General features: G+C 38.4%; 1 protein-coding gene across 1 annotated transcript in view; it reads right to left on the minus strand.

The window, feature by feature from the left end:
* The window catches only part of agmo (alkylglycerol monooxygenase), a 71,580-nt gene that overhangs the window by 27,821 nt on the left and 24,541 nt on the right, over window positions 1-19,218 (minus strand). The window contains exons 4-10 of the mRNA XM_079240054.1: window positions 14,377-14,480; window positions 12,528-12,623; window positions 8,532-8,598; window positions 8,281-8,346; window positions 4,862-4,941; window positions 4,328-4,462; window positions 243-359 (exon numbers count right to left, since the gene is read on the minus strand). Coding sequence (XP_079096180.1) covers window positions 243-359; window positions 4,328-4,462; window positions 4,862-4,941; window positions 8,281-8,346; window positions 8,532-8,598; window positions 12,528-12,623; window positions 14,377-14,480 — 665 coding nt within the window. The remainder of the gene's footprint in view (window positions 1-242; window positions 360-4,327; window positions 4,463-4,861; window positions 4,942-8,280; window positions 8,347-8,531; window positions 8,599-12,527; window positions 12,624-14,376; window positions 14,481-19,218) is intronic.

Here is a 19,218-nt window from a genome sequence, read left to right on the forward strand (position 1 = left end):
AGCAGCCACAACAAACTGCATAATTGGGTGAAATAATGTTGGCAAACAAACAGGCAGAATTCAGGCGACCTCAGCTTAAGGGATCTGGACCACCTTGCTATACGTTATGATATAAACGGTAGCTTAAACACATCTGTCAGACTAATAGTTCACCAGCTTTGGTTTAATAAAACTGATAAGCATGACTGAAAACGCCGAGCAGGGCAGAAAAATGGGCTTTTACAAAAGCAGAAAATACGTACCATTTTGTTTTCAAAGAGCTCATGGTAGGTCCACAACACCAGCAGGAAATGTGTGACCACATACGCTTGCAATGGCAGAGACCAGCTGGGATTATGAGGCACTTCCTTTCCAGTAACCTGCACATAGAAAATAAACATGTTTAATTTCCCAAACCCCAATTTTTCTTTCTTTGTTTTTGTGAGTAATTTTCTGGACAAATACTCATACCGACCAGAATACCTCCACTTGCACAACTAAAAACTGCTGCTGTGCATCTCAAGTCAGGGATAACCTCCTTTTGAAGAACTTTCTGTGTATTTTGTACGAGGGAATGTTCAATATTGGCTTTTTTACACGCATATCCGATAAACTGATTTAATCTAAATCTTCGTTTCTGAAACCGATTTCAGCTGATACCAATTTTTTTGGAGCAAGTTGTGCCAAAAATACAAAAAATATATGGAAAACTATACATGAAATCTCTTATATTTTGTCATTTTGAGTTAGATGAGACTTAGCTGAAGAGTTTGATATATGATATGTGCATGTTGTGTAAAATGTCATTCAAAAAGTAAAAACCAACACAGATTATTTCTGAGATTGCATTTTAATGACGATATCGGCCAATGATATCGATATGCCGATTATATCAGACATCTTTCATTTCTACCCTTAAAGCTTCAAAAGAATGCATCTGAATAAATATTCACACATAAGGATGAGTAAACTGGAAAGATTTCTGGGTTTAAATGAAGCTCAGTTGGCTGAAGGTTTCACTCTAACGACTAACCCCACTGCAGAAATAAAGACTCGATAGAAGGGGAAACATTTCTGTCTTCCTTTGTCCATTAACTGTGAGCTCATGCCCACTGTGGCCTCCATAATCTCTTCTTAGCCAAGGGAAGATGGTTGTAGTGTGATCTTCTGTGACCCATCTGCTTCACTGTTGGATAAAATGTGAGCTCAGATCGTTTCTGCATACCTTGGATGCAGCTCAAACCAGTTTGGCCTTACTTTTAGACCTCTAACATCGAAGCGCTGCACACTGGATGTTTTCTTTTCTCAAACCATTTCCTAAAAACTATTGAGATGGCGGAGCATGAAAATTTCAGGGAATCTACATTTTCTAAAATACTCCAAACAGCTCAAATGGTATGTAACGTTTCGGCCCAGTCCTCTCTTTTTGGGGCAGGTTGGGGGGATTTGCTTGAAGCATTTTACAGATAATGATTATCTATCACCTGAACTAGAGCATCTGGGATTATTGGATGCCAAGATGAAAGCAGATTTTGAGTTTCTAAAAGACAAACATTCTTTTTAAATATATATCTTTTGTTTCTGAATTAGTGCACACATTATTTTATCATCTTTCTATTATGTAAACACAGCTGATCCGATTGCTTTATGTCGAGTCTATGTACAGTCGTCCTCAAATTTATTCATACGTTTCATTAAAGAAACGGCTGAATTCACAACAGTCACTCAAATAACTGGAGACTGAAAAAAGGAATAACTAAAAATTTGCTAAATTATAATTTTCTGATATAAGATACTGTTTTTTCATTTAATTGAGTTAAAGAAAAAGAAAAAAAAACAAAACAAAACAAAACAAACAAACAAATCAGTCCTGGACAAATTAAAGCAGTTTTCTGATAAACAGTGGGACAAAATACCTGTCAACAGGTGCAGAAGTCTGACTGAGAGGAACAGAAAACACCTGACTGGAGCGGAAACATTAAAGGATTGATGTATGAGTGATGTAACATATATTATTTTATCATATTTCTTTGCTTTTTTAAAAAATGATTTCTATTGAACCAGAATTAGAAAATAATGTAATGATTTTAATACATTTTTATTTATCATCACTTTTGTCAATTTTAGCTTATTTCACAGGCAGCTGGGGTTTTTTTCTTCTTTAATGGGAGGGTATGAATACATATGAGGACAACTGTCAACATATCAGCTGGACTCTGTGATCGGACTTTTTTCCAGCTGGATAGAAGAAATATTTGTTCATGTAAAAGTAGCCATTGTTACTCCAGCGTCCCAAGGTTGCAAAATTGCTCTTGACACCTTTTAGTTTTTCAGCCCGGGGCATCATGTTACAGCTGCACTTTGCTTTACGGTGCCACGTCACACGGCAGTAACTGGATATTAACACACTAGCAGTAGCTCTCAAGTCCAGTCCTTGAGAGCTACTGCCCTGCAACGTTTATATGCATGCTTTCTCCAAAACACCTGAATCAAAGGCTAAATTCCCTCATGTGCATGTCAATTACCTCTGCAGAGGCCTCACAATGAGCCTTTTAATTTGATTCAGGTGTGTTGGAGAAGGGTTGCATCTAAATGTTGCAGGAAGGTAGATCTTGAGGACCGGACTTGGCCATCCCTGGTAGTACCACTAGGTGTTTTTGAATCAAACCATGGGTGATTCAAAGAAACACAAGACAAGAGCACACATCAGACTGACTTTTAGTGGCTTTAGAGAGTTCTGAGAGGAGACAGGATGCATGATGGATGGTGAATTAGACAAAAGTTAGGGGGTGCCAAAGTTTATTAGTGTGGCTTTAACAAAGCAGGTCATGAGGTCCAAAATGACCCAACTGCACAATGCAGATATTTCGGTTGATTTCTATTAGATCACAACTTAAAAAGGCGCATCTGTTCAAGTTGCAGCCTTTTAAAATAAACATTATTTTAAAAATGACTAAATGAAAGTCAGGAACATTTCATCCTTTTCCAAATGACATCTACATTTTGTTTTTACATGTTCAATAAAGGGATGTATCATTTACCAGTAATCATTTGTGCCACTTGTGCATGACTGAATGCTCTGCCAGGAACAATAAAATGACTACATAAAGAGGAAATTACACAATACACACACATTTAGTGAGTATTGCTGAAAATATGCCAAGCATCAAAGTTACAGAAAAAAGGTTTATGACATGCTGAAAAAGTCCAGGATTACAAATTTAACAAATCCTGAAAAGACTATAAGCGGCAGTGGATTAATGATATGACCAAAGCAACAAGAAACAGCATTAAATTTAATGAATTAAAAAGCAAGGGGAAAAACTTTGTTGCCAAAACGGATTTAAACCTTGACTTATGGCTTTTAGTCTCCAACAGGCTGAATTTAGCAACTTGTGAAAATGAGCTTGTTTTGCTCCATCTCCAAAGACATCCAGGATTTATTGGGTGTAGCGGTTTCCCAAACACTGTGGAATAAATGAGTCCTTCTGTAAGAATTCCCTGACTCATTTTAGCTGTTTTTGTCTGCTTTTGCGTCTGAAGCGATAACTGATGAGACCTGAGGGTGTTCTGATGAAACTCTGACCTCTCTGGGGAAAAGAATCAAAATAGATATTGAAAAAAAAATGCCTTGACTCTCATTTGGGGGGTTTCCAGCATCCTGAAGATCCAAAAACCACCACATGTGGGTCTCCCCCCCCCCCCCCCCCCCCCCCCCCCACATCCCCCAATCCTGTAGGTATTACAGGCTGCTGCTCTGCTTCTTCTCAAAGAGCTGAAAAGCAGTCAACACTCTGTCCTCCTTCACTCTGTTCGCTTTCCTTTCTTGCCTTCATCAGCAGATATCAGCAAGCAGCCGCCTACATAAAGCCAAAATATTTCACTTCAAATCCATTTTTTTCCTGTGTGGAGTAACCCCACTGGCTTTAAAGGAACAATTTAAGCAAATAAAAGTTTTTTTTTTCTCCCTTTTCTTTTCAACATGTGTAGCTAAACATGTGACACCACTGTTTCAAAGCAAACCACTGCGGCATTCAACTCAAACCTTTATTTCTATCTGCGCGCCCACACACACACACACACACACACACTATCACAGTTAACTGCATGTGGTTTTATTCCAGCAAACTGTGTTAAAAGACAGTGAAGCAGAATTTGTTGTAATGCCTCGAAAAGGCTTTGCTGCTTTTGTTTCATGTGGTAGTTTCTTGTAAAACTTGCACAATATATGAATTCTTGAAGAGGGAATGCTCTGAAACATTTAGGCCTTTGTTTTCCGCATGTCTGAACGCTAGTTTTTTTTGGGTGTTTTTGCATTTTTCTGTAGTTGTTCAGGAATGATGCCAACCTTGGGATTGCCGAGGTGGTCACCCAGCCGAGGTTTACCAGGTTTCCAACTTGGACCGTTGAGGAAGGTTAACAACTTGTCGCTGATTTTCTTGTAAGTTTTGGACTTTTTCCACAAATATTTGTAATAATGCACCTAAAAGAGAGTAAATAATACACACACAGGTTAGATATCGACAAATAATTTAACAGTACATTGAACTGATGAATGGTAGCTAAGCTGTAGCTGTTATAATTAATCCTGGGTGAACTTTCTGTCTCCATTGGGCAGAATGTTAATCATGCTGTTACGCTGCCAATGGTGAGGGAAGCAAAAATAATTATAACATACAGCTGGTATTTCATTTTATTGGCTTCTTTCACCTCAGCTGGGCAGTTTGTTTGGAATAGAGTAATAATGTTATGGTTACAAAATGGCCACTCAGCCAGCAAAGGAAACATGAGCTCACACCTCATCTCATACTTAAATGAGATGAGGTGAGCTGCTCGAGTGACGGCCGACTCATGGAAGTCACATCAGGGATGGAGAACTAACCTGAACACCGAGGTTCTCGAATGACTTGATAGGGAACACCAGGCCATAAATCACCTTATCCGTCTCTGGAGCGAAGGTACCTGAGGAGCAGCAAGGTTACAATAACTCCACTATATGTTATAGAGTCAAATGAAAAGGAAAATATACTTTCACTTGATGCCAACAAACAACAGAAGATCACCTGGTTCTTACCTAATTTGCAACTTAAACCCCAGATGAACATACATCATATTGTGATAATTTATTTAGCAAAATGTTACGATGAACTGTAGAAGCAGGGTGTGAGGAACTAAGAAAACCTCTGTTAGCAGATATAACTTGATATTGTTGTTGTCGGTCTCCCCTGGCAGTGTGGAAGACTTTGCCCCTTCCGTCTCTACAGTGGTTACGGTTACATGATGTTTTTTCATTTGGAATTATTCATTCTGAATTATATAACTCGGAATTAACATTTTCTCCTACGGGTTTACGTGAAAATAATGGTTCCAAATGAAGGTTTACATGAAACACGTCCTGACTTAATTCCTCTTCAGAGCGGCGGGTTGGGAAGGGTTCTGATTGGACAGAGGGTGCACGTGACGTATGACGTATACCGGAAATAAACAAAGTTGGCTCCTTGCTTCTCGTCTTTTCAGTCCTACCTTGTAAAAACTACATAATAAGCACAAGTTTTGCCGCTATTTTTATTATAAATGTGAAGTAGCAGCTCAACACCAGCATACTACTTCACTTATTGCAGCAACTGATAGACCACCGAACACGGGAGGCAAAACAACGCGCCTCATCGGGACAGGACAAGCTAACGAGCATGCTCAGAACGACCAGAATTAACTTAGAGCAGAATTAAGGTTTACATGACAGAGGAATTAAATAGTTCTGGATTAAAATGCAAATAAATCAGCCACTTACATCGGAATTAAGTTTAATTCCAAATAGAAATTTGCATTAGGAATGAAGTGTTTACATGGTCGTTTTTCATCCGTTTAAAGCGGAATTAACTTTTATTCGGAATTAAACAGGAATTAAAACTCCCATGTAAATGTAGCAAATGTTGCATCTGCTCATTGAGACTTAGCAGCATCCACTGGGAAATGGGATGAGGCCGACAACAGTTTCTTTTCTTCTTCAGCCATTCTGTTATATATTTGTTGCTTTGTTTGGAATCTTTCAGCCAAGCTGTAGCTGTCAGAGGTATTTGTACCAATATCCTTAGTTCAACCGTGTGCAGTGTGTGTGTGTGTGTGTGTGTGTGTGTGTGTGTGTGTGACAATGCATCTACACTTTGGCCTCATTTGTCGCTGGAATATTTTTCCAGAGGTTTTGATGCTTGTATCCGCCCGTGACATTTCCGTCTTTTTCTAATTATCCTCTCATGTTGTTTAACAGTTAACATGTGAACCAAGGGTCCTGCAGAGTCTGACATGTAGTTTGTTTTGTTTTCTTTCTGAGCATTGCATGGTCTAAACTTAGGCTGAACTTGCGGTAATGTCCATCGCTTGGAGGATTAGCATTTGTTCTGAAAGTTTTCCATGATTATCATTTAATAATGGACTCCATATTATTCAGAAATGGCATGACATACTGATGGGCAGCAACAGTTGCATCTACAGGATCACTGCTGATGTCTTTCCTCCATGGCACTGTGTAAACACATGCTGAATGCTCCAGACCAGCAAACTAGCAAAAATGTCTGCTTTTATGGAGGTGCTTACGCTGATAATGATCAATTTATCAAGCCAATTTGATCAGCAGAACATCAATTAAGACCTACTAATGACCGGATGATAATTCTGTACAGATATGTAAAACATTAGTAATGGAAGAGGGTGTGCTTTCTAGCCTGCATGACTGTACAATACAGCACCTGCTGTCTAAAGTTTGCATCATAAGAACAATAATAAATACAAGCTGTTGGCCTCATTATGTCTCATATTTATTCTTTACGTTCTGTTTTTTGGTTTTCACCAACACAGCAGGAGTGAACCAAAGCAGTAAAATTAGGATAGATGCCAAAGAAAATTACACAAAAGACATTAAAATTCCCTTTAAGTCATTTAAAATAACAATACTGCAATAAGGAGAATACAGTAAGGTTTTTTTTTCATAAGCCAGATGACCTCACTTATTAAAGATGCACTTTTTGGAAAAATCTGACCCAAAAACTAAAAATAAACAAAAAAAAAAAAAAAAAACAACGTGCAGAGCAAAATTTAAAACCTGCAATTTAAACAATTCAGTGTTGAATAGCTGAAGAGTCAGAATTATGTTGACTTCAAACTTTAATGTTAAGCTATTTATCGCAATTTATTGCTGAACCTTCAATAGATACAAGCAAACCTAAAGCTTATCATCACGTTTTATATTAACCATGCTATAAAGTTAACAAAATGCAGAGACTGCAGCTGTTACAGATGTCTGAATATTCAATGGTGCACAGATAATCATCAAAGGAAGGAAGGAAGGAAGGCAGGCAGGCAGGCAAGCAGATAGATAGATAGATAGATAGATAGATAGATAGATAGATAGATAGATAGATAGATAGATAGATAGATAGATAGATAGATAGATAGATAGATAGATAGATAGATAGATTGATAGCAACATAATGAGCACATTATTACAGACTCAATCTCCCACCGTGTTCTAGGCCTGAGCGATTAATCGGATTTTAATCTCAAATACAAACTTGGTTCTTAAAATAAATCATAAAAATAAAAAGGAGCGATTTTTTTTTCTCTTTGCGGTTTATTCTAGTGCAGTCTTCAGTTGCCAATCGAGCGTCAGTGGCATTGCAGCGCTGTGCTGTCAACTCCTCTCACAGCCGCTTTGGCTTCATTCAGCTCTTCATTCTCTCTAAATCTGGCAACTTTCAAAACCCCTTGGCAAATTTATTTGTTAAAAGTGATGAGCGACAAATCTAGCAACTTTTACTGGAGTTATTGGAAATTTTTCGGCTGTTTTGGCGACTGACTTGAAGGAGCATATTGTTCTGCAGTTACTGTAACGAACAAACAGCAGGGACCTCTCCACGTCCTAAAGCGGCTGCTTCGACTGCAGGTGCAATGTTGAATAATTGCAGTTGGTTGTGGAAGTTCACTACAACATGGTTTATATTTACATATTTAGTTTACATCAGTATTTGAACTTTGTCAAGACAAAGCTTCATGTTATTTGTGTGTTTTCTAAAACTTGTGGAATCCTAAAAACATTGTCTAAAAGCCGCTGTTTAATGTTAAATAAATTCATGTTGTTAAAGATCAAAAAATAAAGATAATCATGTTAAATAACCGAGATCTCAATTTCAATCAAAATTATCAGGATTATTATTTTTACCATGATATATCAGCCCTACCGTGTTCACGGTAAACTGCTTGTCTAAGACAATCAGGAATGGAGTTGAACCAAACACTTCTGCTTACCAAATAATCGATCCCAGATGATCAGCATCCCACCATAGTTCTTGTCAATACAGTAAAGGTTCCTCCCTGTTGAGGTGACACTGTGTGAGGTTACTGCAGATATTACAGTACAGTAATGGAAATCTGTGATCCCAGGTCTCCCCCAGTGGCATCTGGTGATAATTAGCTTGAATAAAAATAACTGGATCAGACCTAATTAAACATAAATATGAGTAGATGTCTAACAGAAGTGGACTGTTTTATTTTCTCACCATGATGAACTCGGTGATGTTTGGGGGTGTTAAAGACCCACTCCAGAGGTCCAAGGTCTCTGATCAGCTGGAAAATAAATAATGAAAAGTCTGTGAATCTTATTATTAATATGAAACAAATACTTAAAAGTTTAATTACTTTTTTTTTTTTTAACTTTGTTTCTTTTGCTACTCAATGATCTGCAGATTCTTCGTAGGCTGTTTACTTCTACTTTGCTATCAAATCTCCAAAAAAAAAACCCACACTTATTTATTTATTTAGTGATTGTTTATTTAGGTCATTGAGCCAAACCCAAAGCCATGAGTACAGTTGCCTGTTTGTGTGAACATGTGCCTTAGAAGACTTTGTGGTCTACCCCCCTGAAAGCATCAATGTGCTTTACAAACATTTAGATACACCAGTCTGACATCGTCACAGTTCATAGCAAGAGGAGGAGGACCCAAACTAACAGGTGGGGTAAAGTGTCAAAAACAACAACTTTATCTAAAACTAACAAATAATGCTGCCAAAGCAGAAAAGACAACAAACTAGTCTAAAAACAAACAGACAGAACTGTGATGAAAAAAAGAGCTACAACAAATACAATGATGAGGATGTGGCTCTAAACAAGGAAAAACCTGCAGGATTTCTACTGGGAAAGATAAGAATAAACTATGTTAATGTGTTGTTATGGGAATTAGTCAAGCAAACATCAGGCACAAGAACCAGAAGCAAACAAAACAAAATACACAAGAAGTCAAACTATGAAATAAAACTATATATAAACCGTTATACATATATCCATCCATCCATCCATCTTCTACTGCTTATCCGGGGGCAGCAGCCTAAGCAGGGAAGCCCAGACTTCCCTCTCCCCAGCCACATTTTCCAACTCTGCGGGGGGATCCCAAAGTGTTCCCAGACCAGCCAAGAGATATAATCCCTCCGGCGTGTCCCCAGGGTCTCCTCCCAGAGGGACGTGCCTGGAACACCTCACCAGGGAGGTCCAGGAGGCATCCTGACCAGATGCCCGAGCCACCTCAACTGGTTCCTCTCGATGCGGAGGAGCAGCGGCTCTACTCTGAGCCCCTCCCGGATGACCGAGCTCCTCACCCTATCTCTAAGGGAGAGCCCGGCCACCCTGCGGAGGAAACTCATTTCAGCCGCCTGTACAACTTCTACATCCGCAACACGTTTTATTTCGTGGTATGACAAGGAACTGGCCTTTTTGAACATGCAACTACTCTGATTCAGCAAAGAAATGCAAGAAGAGTGAAAGAGACGAAATAAGAGTCATCGTAAGATCGTCTTCGCTTGCTAACAGGTCAGGTAAGATGCAAGATGGATGCTGAATTAGCCACCAATAGGGGGCGCGTCACGGGAAAATGGCAAAAGTTCTGTAGTGTGTCTTGCAAAGCTAATTTTAATTCAAATCAACAAATCACTTGGCAGAATGGTATGTTAGGAAAGTGTTTCTTCAAACTAAAGAAAATCATTCCCCTAAAAGCTGCTGGAATTAATCATTCTGGTATTTGTACGTTAGAGCTGTATTTGATTCACAAAAATTATGTAGTGTCAATATCACCTTCACATCTTCATTTCCATAAATATTACTATGATTTATATTTTTCATTATTTTGTTGTATAATCCTTCAATCAGAAACATTATATTAATTAACACATACATACAGAACTCAACCACACAAGGTTTGTTCCAAACAAAGTGCAGCTGAAAGCCTCGGGAAGATGCCAAGTTTCACGATATCTAACAGATGCTCCAGTCAGTCATTCCAGTTTACAGAAGTCACCCAGAGCATATTCGTCCAGGTCATGTTTCTCTTTTGGTTGGAAGTCAGAAATTCTGATGTCAGATCTCTCTGTCTGGAGACATGTGCTCGGCTGGACAGAATTTCTCAGCGATTCATTACTTTCCATGTAATGACTGCGTCTGGCAACCGAGCGTGAGAGTTTTATCTTGAATGAAAGGGGTCTCCACCACTTGACTGTAGCTCTGAAGCTGCAGCCAATAGCGTGCCAGTAAATTACATGACATCAAAAAAAAAGAAAAAAGCCTATAAAGGAGGCATAAATTACACCCCCTAAGAAAATTGTGACTATTACGACTATTTTCACTAATAGTGCACTAAAAGATGGAAGGCGCTCCAAATCTATTCATTCCCTCTAACGATGGTGGGGATTGTAAAAGTGAATTTCTCAGTCACTTTAAAGGCAGACAGAGTGGTTATGCTTCTGTTTGGAATCTTTCATAAAATCTCATTATTTTTTATTGAATACAGGTTCCACTGAAACACAGAATCTAAAGGGCCTGACTTAACAGACAGATTAGTATTGGCACCATGAGACGTATCTTTAAAAGACTTTTTTTTTTTTTAAAATACACCAACTCTGCAAAGTATCGTAGATGTGTGAATTCATCCAGACTTGGTCCTGCTTGATGTCTGATTATTGTGTTCAGGCAAAGCCATATAAATTTTGCTATTCATCTCTTACCTTTAAAACTGGAAAATTATTTTAACATGCTGGTTGAAGCCAATTAATTCAACTGGGACTTCTCTTTAAGGTGTCATTAAACATCACAGTTTTACAAGCAGCAGTATCGTAAGTTGTTCTTCTAAAATGAACGTACTAAAATCGACCATGGCGATTTTTACTGTTAAAGAAAAGAAAAGGGGTTACGTCACATTAAACGTGACTTCTTTCAACAATAAGAACTGTTAAAGGGCCATTAAAGAGATTATTATTTATCAATTAAACATTCATCTTTAGAGCCTGGGAGCTGCTGTTGAAAAACTAGCAGCTAAGATTTATTTAGATGTGCTCACAAAAGGGTATTGCAATTACCTAGTTTTATATAACTTGTTTGCACATTTTAGATAATTTGTGCACACAAGCTTTCAAGGGCTTACTGCATGATTTAACCTTGCAAACCTTTGGCAACAAATGGCACCAAACTGTGCAAATATGGCCATTTTTGAGACCCTTGAATTTTCTACATAAAAACGTCTTTATTTTTGTTTTGTTTTTCTTTAACAGAGTTGGTCTTTGTTGAGATAATGTTCACATCTTGTGAGGTGGTTTGACAGATTTAGATCTACAGCTGCATCAGTCCAAAGGGATCTTCATACTCATCCTGAAAGGGGTTTGATATATTTCAAGCAAGCCTGATTTTTTTCACTGTCTTCTTTTAAAAAGATATGGATGGCATTATAACTTAAGCTCCCATGAAAGAGACAGCAAACAGAAAAGTTAGTTTCTTCCATTTCCATCACAAGTAGAAGCCTGTTCTGCTGTTGCTGATCAGCTTTACTAACATGGGAAAATGCCTGCCAATCGTTCAGCATCTGTTCTGCTGGGTTTTTGTTGAAGTCTACGGTTATTCGAACAGGACTTTATTGCAAACAAAATAAGTGTACGCCTCAAAGTGTGGAACGGGTTTCCAACTTTATTCAATGTTTTTTCAAGAAACTACAAACTCTTAAATACTGTTAAACACCTAAGTTTATTAGTTTGACCTCATACGTACACATGAGTAATAGGCAACACAGGGCTAATAAGGCTGAAATATTTAAAGTAAAGACTGAAGTAGATTTCAACGGAACAACACTAGGATACTTTTTGAGGGCATTTTAAAAATACAGATTGATAAGAAACATTTATCTATAGGTTTTTATTTATGTTTGAGGCAAGCTTCCTCAGAGGGACTCCTGACATTGAAAGGAAAGTTTGCTATAAAAAGAACAGCTCAAAAAGTGTTTGTGATGTAGTTGGTTTTCTTAGATACATGAGTTATGATCGTTATTTAGCTGCTAACTAATAGCACTGTTAAAACCATACATGTATTGAATGTAGTAAGTATATATCAAACAATAATGTGTTATCTTAGGCAACTTGCAAAGTCTGCATGCAATTAAACTACACAGCCATGATCCCATTAGACATCCAGGAACTTAGTAATAATAAACCAAATGGTGAAATGACTGTGTTGTAACATTTACCTCAGTGTGGATCCAGAACTGGTAGAGCAGATTTAACTGTATGTGAACAGCAAAGATGGATGGAGGCACAGCCAGAGCCATGGGGAGGTAAAAAACCTGAAGAGAAAAGTAGAAAAGTATCAGGTTGTACCACCAGGGACGGGCAAAGAACACAGCTCAGTGTCTATTTAAGTACAAAAAGTGATATCCTACCACAAATCCTTTTTATTAAGACAAAACCAGAAAGAAAAAAAGGTAAAAAAATTGAATGGCAAGAGTTCGTTTTTCTAACGCAATTTCCTCCGATTTAAAGGTGCAGTGTGTAAGAATTACTGACATCTAGTGGTAAAGATGGGTATAGAACTTCAAATGCAAAGCAGTGCTTTGAAAGATGTCGAAAGTTTTCCACACATAAACATGTTTTACCCACAAGATCCTGCTCAGAGGGTGGTCACATCACACACAGAGATGTTTGTCCATTCAGAGACACAATGAAGTACAAATGGTGGCACAAATGTCAGATGCCTGGTATGTACATATAAATAGCTCATTGTAAGAGTCAAAATATAACAGTTATTTTCATAAACTGATGAAATATCAGTAGGAACCAAGCGGCAACATCCAGCAATTAAAAATGAAGCCCATACAGAAGTGCCAAAATTTGCAGTCCCCCCTTCATCTACTAGGGGCTCCAGAGCAAATCCTCATAGAGTCCCATGTTAAAAAGACCAACTTTACAGTTAAAGTCTGGTACAAAAAACCTTTTAGGTTTAATAGGCCAAGCTTACCTTCACAACAACAGTGGGGGGAGTGAATTTTTTGATTGATTTTTGATATTGGGATTGAAATGTACCCAATATCCTGATGGAAGAAGGAAGAAAGTAGCAATACTGCCGTTTTTAGCCAGCTAACAGTGAGACTTAGCTTTCGCCCAGCCTTCCTCCATCAGCTGGTTAGTTCTTGTTAGTGCCGGGTTAGCTCAGTTAGCTCTTAGCTACAGGCAGGTTGAAGTTTGATAAATGTCAATCATTCACCCCCACGTTCACAGCCCCCCTTCTCAACTCTACCTCTTTGCCCATTTTTTTATGTTAGGGGAGTGATGATGTGTGATGCTGCCAAGATGGCGACGGTAGGAACCGCCCAATGAGCTTCATTTCAGAAACCTACGAGTGACGTCACAGGGGCTCTGTTCCTCTTACATACAGTCTCTGATTAGAAACAAAGTTTTTAAAGATTTTTTTTCCACTGGCCTTATTGTGAAGAGACAAGCAGACAGAGTCCCATGCTTCTGCAACACCCCCAGTGTTGTGTGAAACTTTGCAAAAGACAAACCTGCCACATCACAGATGAGGCCATACAGCCTGGCTCTGTAAGAAACCCCGGGATAACTCGTTTTCTCTCCGGTCTAAGACAAGTTGCTTTTATTAATCGTGTTAATCTTTGAAAACATCTAAAAACATATACATACAACTACAAATTTATTGTTTATTTTCAATTTAAAAAAATCTGAAAGAAGTTGGTCATTGTGGCTTTTATTGAACATAACTCAAACAGAAGCCTCGGCTGGAGATTTTTATTGCCAACAGATCTGGAGCTTTGGGAAAATGTCCAGCCACAAATGGATGCATTAGCCACTGGTTCAAATGAGTCTGTTTGATCTCTGTAATAAAGCAACATGTCATCCAGTATGACTCATTAATGTGTTTTTAATGGTGTTTTGACAACAAGGAAGTTCCTTGGCACGAAAAAATTAAAATTAAAATAAGACTTAGCTATGCAGATACGACTTATTCATGAGTTTCTTTCATCAATCTTTATTTTCAATTAATGGGATTTGCTGAGTTGTAGTTTATGAGAATAAATATCTTACCCATGAGGCCAGCTGCTGAGTGACAGACTGCCTGAGAGCCGTGGTGAGGTTGTAATACTCAGAACTGTGGTGAACCTGGTGAGCAGCCCAAAGGATGGCCACCTCTGGGGAAAATGACACACACACACACACACACACACACACACACACACACACACACACACACACACACACACACACACACACACACACACACACACACAAAATGGTCCAACATAAATTTTTGTCATCAGTTTATTCACAAACTAATGAATGTTAAAGAGCTGACAGGAGCTGCATAACTTTCTACACAAGATTGATGGACAGGCCTTAAACCCTCGCACCACAACAAGTGATTTATCCCACCAGTAAACTCTGCTCTTTCCCTGGATGAGTTACTGGACACCTTCGGCCCTAAAAGGAGTGATTTCCAGCCAGCTGTGATGAAAAAGCCAAGTCCTGTTGGTCACTGTGGTGCCATTGAAGGGGTGTAGGCTATTATGACTTTGGGGGTATTCGGCTGCAGCTGGTTAGCGTCCAGCCTGATGTCCCAGTGCTCCAGTTTACATTCCTCTGCTGTGTTGTGATACTTGCTACATTAATATCTGTGTTACACTTCATTTTAACATCCAAGGGGAACATGCTTGTTAAGTTTCACTGGATCTCCGGGCTGTTTCCGGACCACCCCGTCTGGTCTATGCTTTTTGGCACCTTCAGCCATTTTGGCTTCTGCTGCTGTACAAGAGAGAACAGTAACCTACAGCAGAACCACAAGGCCCGATTTTCACTGATGTATTCATGATAATTAAAGGCATCCTATGACATTAAAAAAGTTTTAAATTTTATATGGCAGCCTCCAGTTAAGAGTAACTTGTGATTAAAGGATTGATCATTAGATCGTTATAGTTGAGTTAAATACCATATTAATGATGGTTAAATGTGGTTATGTGGGATTGTGGTCATAAAATTTCAAGCTTATAATCAAACATGACAAATGTGATTGCATGTGTTTTTCCACAAGGATAAAAAACTTATTTTTAGCTCGATTACTGATGACTATCAGTTTTATCTGAAGCAATTTATTCCCGAGTTCTCAGATGGTGCTGTAGTTGCAGCCTTTTAATATTGCTCTTTTTGCATCGTCTTCAGTTTGAGCTTTTTATTCCATTTAAAGGTGGATTTTTAAAAGAATTAGATTTATGCATGCTGTTTTGGGTGCTGTGATGTTAAAAAAAGTTTGTTGTAATTTTCAAAAGCCCAAACAATGTCAGAAATAAGACAACAAATTCAAAGAGGAGCTAAACTAAGAGAGGAAAAGGACATTTAAAACACCTCTAGTTTTTCATGGTGAAAGTAAAACCTCCAATTAGTTAAATGGAGTCTGCAACAGTAATGAAGATAAGAGTCAAAATAAGAAAATGCCTCATGTCTTTCAGTAAGAATGACTACAGGAATATAATCCAGATGCTAATGTATCTGTATCAGACTTTCAGGCTACACAGAAAGGCAGCAAATACAGAAAGAGCGGCAAAACTAAAGATTATGGTGGTTGTTAACAAAGGATGTCGTAATTCAGGACATTCTGAGGAGGTTTCTTCACAAGTCATTAAAGAGGCTGCAAGTTTGCATCAATGTTGATGATAAAGGAATTTGACCTGTTTTTATTGTTGCAGGTTTAAGCTTGATGAAAGGAGCTGTAGCTACAATAATAATGTCTTCAGTCAGGATAGTTAGCTAGACTTGGTCCGACTGGGCACTTGGTTGAGTTAGGGGGGCAACATCATTCTGGACTGAGGTTGCATTCAAACTGCACTTTTCCAACAAATCGGACCTATTAAATATGACGTGTTTCACTCTCCACCAGACGGAAGAAAATATGGAGCTACATCAGATCATAGTGGTCTGGTTGATCACATTTCTATCAGAACTTTACCAAACTCTTCCAGGTTTGACTGTGAACTATTTCTCCTGTCCGATTGCCCCACAAACATTTGTTTTGGTTGTGTTTACCCACAATGCAGTGTGCTGAATGTACAATACACTTTGTTTTGAAGTCCACTTCCTGTATTTAGTTGACTTAATGCAAATCAAGACCTGCATTTCTAGGTGGACCAAGCCCAAATTTTTCATCTGAATCAAGAATTTGTTTGTACATTCACAGTACCCCAAAGAAAGTAGACTTTCCAAGAAAAGGACCAGGATTCCAATCAAAAGAAAGAGAAATAGTTCACAACTGTCTACCGCGCTGCCTCTCTCTCCCTGAGACAGTCCATTATCATGATCTCCTCCACTGTCGCCATGTTATATATATGGCTATATTCCGACTGAAGCTGCTGTCAGAACTCGGAAATAAATTCCGAACTGTGCCCTGCCCTCTAGTGGATGGATTGCTTAACAACCATGCCGACATAGCGCATGCCTGAGAGTTTGTGAACAGTGGTATTTGACACGAACGTCCCTATTTACATACGTATATTGAGCATAATGTAAGTTTATTACTTTAATTACAATCCCTGGAGATATCAACCCCTCCTGGTTCTGCTACATATCCAACTTTCAAGCAGTCAGCTATTGCAGATTTTTATTTTACTGATCAATTAGTTGCATCAGTTACCTACACTGGAAAAGCGCATCTCCGTTTGAGGTTTGAGAAAGTACTTTCAACTCAATATTCTAATTTCGCTTTTAACTTTGTACAAACACTAGGGCTATGACAATATACTTTTGTCCTGATTCAATTCTGATTTTTTTGGGTGCCGACTCGATTTAAATTGCGATTCTCACAATCCTTCAATGTTGCTGATTTTTGTAGATGTTGTTGATGTAGATCAAAAACAAAGAAAAATGTACAAAAATTTTTTTTGCTCGTAATTTTCCTTGATTTTAATTAGGAAAGAGGAACATTGTATCCGGACCATCATTCTGCTGCTATAATGCCCAAGAAGACAAGTAAAAAAATCAATAAAAACAAAAAAAAATGACAAAAATTTTATAATGAATTATTTTTAGTTATTTGACAAAAAATTTTTTAACAAAAAAAGTCATTTTAAAATTGTGAAGCAAAAATCCCAATTTTCAATTTTTCAATTTGATTTTCCTACCTTTAACAAACACTATACAGGATATTTGCACAGCCAGTAGCAAAACCATCAGTCAGTATTACAACAGGACAAGAGACATACAAGCAGAATGGAGATAATAATCCCATCTGACATAACAATTTCTGCGTTTGCTGACAAATTAGCAGTCTTGGTACTCTCATGTGGCAAAAGAATGTATAATCATTTTAAACACCACATACATCGTAACAGCTTTCCCCACTGTGAGCTACTCCCCTCTATACTAACATGATCATTCGAAAGCCTCTCCTTAAACCCCTCCTTTGTTTCTCTTTTATAAATTTGTAATTGTATTGTGGCCGGTAGTCATAAAACTCAACGGGACAGGTTTGCTGCACCTGAACAAACATACAGTAAGGGGTGAAAGAGCTGAGGACTGCCACCATCTGACTATTCACTGCTCTTAACAGTGAAACTGAGGTGGAATTCCTCAAGTATTTCGAACATCCCGAGTGAAAGCTACTGCTCCCAAGCAATACTCCACACCTTCCTTATTTAACTGGGTTATTGCAAGATTTCAGCAGGTGTGAGAGAGTAAAAGTCACTGATTATGTTTTTAGAAGTGTTACAGTGTTAAATTGTTTTTTTTGGATAGAGTCAAAATGGAAGCAACAAAGCTGGATTTTATTTCAAACTTTATTGGACCTCTCATGGAAACTGACAGGTTTCTGCAGACAAGGCTTGGGATTTAGAAGGGACGAGGGGAGGAGTCTGACTGCATCAACATCAGCCAAGCACAAAAATTATGACATTTCCTCCACTCGGGACCATGGGGGATTCAAAGATGAATTGTCCCGCTATGAGACACATTGAGAGGATAATCCAGCCTTTGTTTAATTCCAGCAGCTTGAGGCTTTTTCTTTTTTTCCTCTCACTGGAGTCATGCTTGGCAGGGTCTAGGACTAAGGGCGGCTAAGATTGATGCTTGTTGTCATTGATAGGAAGTTGGAACTGCTAGGCTTCACTGCAAGCCTATGTCCTCATCTCTGAACTCGGCAGGACACTGCATAGTTTGGCAGGATCTATTCAGAAGGGAAGCCCCATTAACGGTGAGAACCAGTGCCACAGAAACCACGTTCCCAGCAAGAGCAGAGAAATGCTGACGGTACTTCCATCTGGCCTCAAGCGAGCTCTAACTCACGATTTCTCCAGAATAACAAGGATGAGTACACGCTAATCAGGTGAAAGACATTTATGACACTTTATGCCATAGCTATGCAGAGTATCTGTTTGTCATTACATAAAAAGTCTTCACAAAACTCAGGATATTTCAGACACATCCCAGGTCTAACTGCAGGCATCGGTGGCAATAGTAGACACTAGCTAACATTACAGCTAAGTTTTCATGGCTTATAATTCCAAATGATCAGTAAGCGTAAACAGTTTTGGTTCCAGACATTCCATAGTACATCTTACATTTCCAAGTATTTATCAGATACCAATGATATGAAGAATAGTAATATAATCTGCAATCTAAGAAAAAACATGTACGCTAGCACCACTTTGAGGCTACATTTGTTACCATGGTCCATGCTGCTAACAGGTCAATGATACACTGGCTTTATCAAGGCAGCTTTATTTCTCATGATCATCATCTGAGTTCAGTGAGCTTGTACGATCAAAAAACATGTCTGCCAAAAATCTATCAGAAATATTCTTGATGAGTACTTCGCAAGAACTGGACCATAACTCATGGCTCTTTTAGCCACAGATCATAAAATGTGGTTGAAAGATGTTAAAACAG

The sequence above is a fragment of the Telmatherina bonti genome, assembly GCF_933228915.1.
Source record: "Telmatherina bonti genome assembly, chromosome: 5".
In the NCBI taxonomy this organism is placed as follows: domain Eukaryota; kingdom Metazoa; phylum Chordata; class Actinopteri; order Atheriniformes; family Telmatherinidae; genus Telmatherina; species Telmatherina bonti.